This window comes from Gossypium arboreum, chromosome 11 (genome assembly GCF_025698485.1).
Source record: "Gossypium arboreum isolate Shixiya-1 chromosome 11, ASM2569848v2, whole genome shotgun sequence".
Taxonomy (NCBI): Eukaryota; Viridiplantae; Streptophyta; class Magnoliopsida; order Malvales; family Malvaceae; genus Gossypium; species Gossypium arboreum.
In genome coordinates this window covers 108,397,234-108,403,419 of record NC_069080.1, presented here as the reverse complement: position 1 = coordinate 108,403,419, position 6,186 = coordinate 108,397,234, and the positions used below count along the sequence as shown (strand labels likewise).

General features: G+C 28.2%; 1 protein-coding gene across 1 annotated transcript; it reads right to left on the bottom strand.

The window, feature by feature from the left end:
• Window positions 1-1,983: 1,983 nt before the first annotated feature.
• Window positions 1,984-2,946, bottom strand: LOC108473064 (uncharacterized). The gene is made up of 2 exons (XM_017774627.2): window positions 2,799-2,946; window positions 1,984-2,592 (listed from the first exon to the last, which is right to left on the bottom strand). Exons 1-2 carry the CDS (start codon window positions 2,799-2,801, stop codon window positions 2,203-2,205), a joined length of 393 nt encoding a protein of 130 aa, XP_017630116.1. The 5' UTR covers window positions 2,802-2,946; the 3' UTR covers window positions 1,984-2,202.
• Window positions 2,947-6,186: the final 3,240 nt, after the last annotated feature.

The following is a 6,186-nucleotide window of genomic DNA, read 5'->3' as shown; positions in this document are numbered from 1 at the left end:
TGATAGTTTTGAATTACTTGCGTCACTCTGATTTGTATATTGTGTTTTGTTTGTTCTTCATTTCATTTGGGTTATTCACTGGGCCTTTTGTTTGTTCTCGATTATTTAAGTAACCCTCTGAATTAGGATCGGACGACGTATGGGAGCTCGGATTTTTTTTTGCAAGTATGAAAATGCAATGATTTTTGTAATTATTTCGGTATGAACTTTGGGTTTATAATCTGTTTCTAAACTCATTTTTGGGCTGTTATTAATTCATCAGTAACGGATATTCTCAACCGTAAAACTGCAAAATCACTCAGTCAACAAAATGGATTTTGGTTTTCAAAAATCAAAACTCTGAAAAGATTCTCCGCTACTAATAAAGTATTTTTTTAAGGTTTTCTGAATACTTATTGAAATTAGTTTTTCAATGTGTTGGTTTTATACCTCTAGATTCGGTCTCAACTTCTAGGTCGGGTTTGGGTGTTAAAAATCAAATATATTTGTTCAAGTTAAATTAAAAAAAAATGACTTTGGTATTTTTTTATTCGGCTTAATGACAAATTTGACTTCTAACATTTACATGTTTTGTCAAAATGATCCTAATTGTATTTTTGAGTTTTTTTGGCTATCCATCTTTTTTTTTCAAATTTTTTTTTAACAAATTTGATGAAAGTACCATTAAAAAGTTAATAGAATGATGTGGAATTTCGTATGTGGAATATTTTTAATGAGATATAATTTATTACTTAGATAATACAATAAAATAATTACATGTGAAAAATAATAAAATAAAAATAATTCACGAAGTTAAAAAATAACTCTTACTTTAAAGAAAGTAAATGTAATTACCCAAATAAAAGTTTCAAAATGAATGCGCGCATTCAATATTTTCGATTTGATTTATTAATTATCTTTTTGAAATATGCATTCATTTTGAGTTGGGGGTGGTATTTAAGGGAAGGAATAGTTTGATATTCAGTTTATTCGAATTATTCAAATTTGAAAAAGAAATTTGAATTGACTCGATTAATTCGATTAACTCATTTTAAATAATTCAAAATTCAAATTTTTTATTTTATTTTTTTAATTAAATTAACTTTTACTCCCTAAATTTCACCAGACATAAAAACGACCTACATTTGCTGCGACCAACACTTAAAATTGCCAACTCAACAAAAAAAACTTTGACTATCTTAAAAGAATTGTTATACCCAATGTTACTACAAAACATAGAACAACAGTTAACAGTTACAAAGTTTCTAACACAAACTTTATAATTTTAAAAAATCAATTCAGATGTATTAGCAAATGTACATGCAATCTAATACTCATCATTAAAATAACATGGCCTTTATATTTTTATAACATCGTCAAGAAAAAAGTGATTGTGATAGTATGGTTGCCATTTCTTCTAATGTTATATACCACATTATTATTTATTAGGTGCCTGCAATACCATCTCATCTTTAGCTTATCTATTTCAATACACATTCTATATTTGATAGGTTTTAACTAATTTGGAAACTTATCTGCTATATTGAAATTTAATGATTAAATAATTAATTTCGTTAATGAGTTTATGATTCAATGACAGATTTTAGAAATTTCGCATTTGATAATATATTCTAATTATATGTATGTTGATATGGTTCTACTTGTATCTTCAAAAGAGTATTCTCATTTTATTTTTAAGAGATAAGTATTCTAATTTTATAATTTGGTTTAAATGTAATATTCTAATTCAATAAATATTATTTATTTATTCAATAAATTTTTTATGAGTATTATAAAATTTTAATATCACCTTTCAAGGTTTCAACCAATTAAATATAATTTGCTTGCTAATCGCAGAATTTATGATAAGATCTCCTTTACATCCAAACTTACTAATTACATTTATGAATATATAATAGTTGTGATTAACAAAGTTGCAATTATGAAAAGAATATTAAAATAATAATTTTTTCTTAACCAAACAAATAAATTAATTACTAAATATTTAATGGAGAAAGAAATTAAAACTTCTAAATTTGCTTAACCATGAAACTAAAGCCACACAATCAAAGCAACAAGTTTGACGCAAAGACGGTTTAACACCTGAAAAACCCTTAAAACCCCAAAAACCAAACTAAAACACGTTAACACGATCACTCATAGTATACTACATAACTCCATATCACAACTTCAATCCAAACCCCAAAATCCCCTCGGCCAGCCCTACTCAAAATGGCCACCATTGATTCCACCGGCTTCTTCGGAGTCATCACCGCCAAAACTACCCTCATACCCTCCATCATTTCTGCCATATGCAGGGCTAATCCCCCGAGATTGAGCTTCCACCAGCGCTTCAGTGAATTCTCTCATAGCTGCCTCCACTAATTCCTTCATTGTTTCCTCGTCAAGATCCTCGCCGATGTGAACGTTATCACCGCCTTCTTCCATGACTATGCCCAGCAAATCATCAGCCACTTCTGCCATGGCTTTATACTCCGAAAGCACTCTCTTCTTCTCTTCTAGTTCGATTCCAACAGCTATTAGACATGCTTCCATGCATGCTTTCTCCTCTCTCATCTTTTCCAGATCAGCTTTCATACGCTCAAGTACATCCTGTATTATAAGGGAAAATAAAGGTTCAAATTAATTGAGACAAGTAAAAGCTAGGTAGCTTTTTTACTAGAATAATTATCTGAAACCGAAACAAAGGAAATCATAGCATATTATGAGAAAGAGAAAGGATCGCCAAAAATGACACATGAATGCATAAAATCAAAAGTAATTGAGAGGTGGCAACTTTATAAGAGAAAGAATCATACCATATTATGAAAGAAAGAAAGAATCACAAAAAGGGATAAAAGTGGATGAAAGATAACGAGAAGGATGGATTTTGGGAGACAAATTTATAAGCAGCTGCTCTGAGCTAAGACACCCCTACCGCCGAGTACTGACGAAATAAATAATAAATACAAAATAGAGCCGACCGTCAACACCGTTGGCAACTTGGAGGCTGGTGCCTTGCTGGCAACCCTACCTGTTCTTTTGTGTTTAGGTAAATTTGGTCACATCAGTTATGATGGTACTGCATCCGTAGTCCTTACTAATATTTTATTTTGTACGCATGCGCGAGACAAAAGTTATTACGTCTGTACCCAAAATATATATTACATAAAAAATGTAAACTAAATTATCTAGCACATACAATATGGCTAAATTATTAAAAGTTATTATAAAAACAATAATGATTTAGTTGATATCATAACGTTTAAAATTCATTTATCATATGGGTTTATGTTTTAGTGTAATTGAATTTTTATAGATTTGTTTTAAATTGTAAAAATAAAAATAAACACCTCCATTATAATATATCTTATCTTGTATGTAAAAGAGTATTTTAATAATTTATCAATTAATTTGGTGTCTAATTAACTTATGACAGTAACGTAATTAAGAGTTTATAAATATAGATATAATACACAGTTTTAATTATATGTGCTACGCACATGATATTATAAAATTATAAATAATAAATTAATTTAATACTTTTTAAAATATAATTAAAATCAATTTCATAATAATATATTAATATAAAACTTAAAATAATAAAAATTAAATCTTAATATTAATAAAAATAATATATAAGTTAATTGTACTAGACGTCTCTAAATTAGTACCTAAATTTTAAAATGCACTAATTGTGTCCACAAACTATTATGACACCTAATTTTATATGGAACACTTGATCTGGATTTCATAGCAAATGAGTCTCAAAATTTCCAAAGATGAATTTTCTACTTATTTCAATTTTTATTTTAATTTCGTGATTAATTTGAATTTTGATTTGGTTTTATGGATTAAATTGAATATTTGACATTATGGAGGACTGATTGTAGGATTTATCCATTTTAGGAATTTAGGAGTTTTTTAAGGATTGACGTGAAAAAAAAGAAAAGAAAAGGGATGTGGGGTGGATGGTATATAAGATTTTGATGGGGTTTGGACTTGATAAAATATTTAAAATAATTAGGAGTTTTATATTATATTATTATATTGTGATAATTTAGATTTTAATTACTTAAATTATAGTTAACCAAAACTATAGTTTAACTTAGTTTACGACTCTAATACTTTTGCCTATAAATTGAGATTTGGTGATCGATAAGTATAAAGGGGAATGAGTAGGAAGAAATACACTAAATAAGGAGAGTTATCTTAATTTAGTTATTTGAAGAAGTCTTCATTTCACATTTGTAAACAGTTTCCTTTTATTTGTTGTTAGCAGTGGCAAAGTTAGGAGGTTAGTAAAATTGAAACATATTTGAAAATTTTTATTTAGGTCTTATTATAATTTATAAATTTTAAATTAATAATAATAAAATTACACTTTAATTTTTATAAAATGATAAAATTTTAATTTAATTTTTAAAAATTATAAAGATATAAATAATTAAAATAATAAAATTATATTTTTACTATCGTAAATATGTATAATTTAATTATGAACCTGAATGAAATTATTGACTTCATCGCTGACTGTTAGAACATAAACGATCAAAAAAGCTAAAAGCAAAGTCTGAGACAAATTCTAATGTTAAAGGTATATTTTCAAGCTTTTCTAATATTTTGCATTTATTTTTACAAGTTTTGTGCTTTTTTTCACGAGCTAAGTTGTTTTAGCGAAGGTGAGGAGATTGTAGGATTGAAACATGGGGCCAGGACAGGATGTGATATTCTTGATGATGTTTTACTTTATGCGTTTAATGAATCTTCTAGTAGTAGTTTTGGTGTGTGATGTTCTTTAGTGTTTATTTATCTATTACTTTTCATATAATGAACCGGTGGAACATTTTTTTTTCTGACTTTTTAAAGTCGTTTTACCACGTCACTACATCGTGGAAAAACACGTGGAATTTTTTAACAGGCGTGACCATGTCAACATTGTCATTACTTTTAACTGTTAGTTAATTTTCACGATTTGAAGATTTGTAAAAAGTTCAAAAGAATTGAACTGATTTTTTAGAAAGATTTCAGAGGTACAATAAGCCTAAAACAAATAAAAACTTTATTATTAAAATTTATTTATTTAATGTTAATTTAGTAATTAAATTAACATTGTATTTTCCTCAATTCAAAATTTTCTCTAAACTTATATTTATATATATTATAAATAAAATATTATTTTAAATTTAAAACATTTTCTTCAAATTATATATAAATAATCCAACTAATTTTGCTGTACATGCCTTTTTTTTTAAATCAAGGTTTTAGTTTTTTTTTTAAAATTAGGAAAATAAGTCGTTTTTAGGTAGAGAAAAAGAAAGCGCGCCTAGCTGTACGCACTTTCCCCCAACAGTAAAAAAACTTAAATGCTAATGGTTCAAAATTTTTTCCTGTAAATACCACCCAATTTTACCTTTTTCTCTCTCAAATCTTTCTATTCTCTCAACTCTTTAAATTCTCTCAATTTTCTCAAGCTCTTGTTCTAAACTTTTCGATATTCTCGTTTAAAAATATTAGTTTTTTTTAATTATTTCGTATTTTATTCTTTCAAATTAAGTTTTCACAAATGACAACCTCTCTAATTCGTTTTGACGAGAAGCATATTTTTGCTGCTCAAGTAATAAGGGAAAGTTGAAATTTTAAATTTTGTTATTTTCAATTAAGTTAAATTTATTTTTTTAATATTTTAAAATAATTTTTTTGTCGTTATAAATAGGCAGATGGTCGTGTTTTGGAGGGGACTATATATAATTTGGCAATGCCTTCAGTCACCGAACTTCGTGGTTACTTGCAAGAGGTGGAATTTTTACATACATCTTGTATGCTTTATGGCTGCAAACTCGGTCCTACACTCATAAGCACCTTGGTGGAAAGATGGAGCCCCAAAACACACACATTTCATCTTTCATGCTGTGAGTGTATAATCACACTCGAGAACATAGTATTACAACTCAGTTTGTCGGTGGATAGGCCAGCCGTCACGAGATCAATAATCATTCCCGGTGAGGAAGACCTCTGTGCGACATTATTGGGCAAGGTATCAAACTCGTTCGAAGATGGTTGGGTATGGATGAAGTGGTTGGAGACCAATTTTAAGAAGCTTCCTTCGCACGCGATCGACATTGTTAGAGAAAAATAAGCCTGAGGTGGCTACTACACCTAGTGTACTTCAAAGAATGTAGGAAACTAAGTTGAAGATTAGCTGTG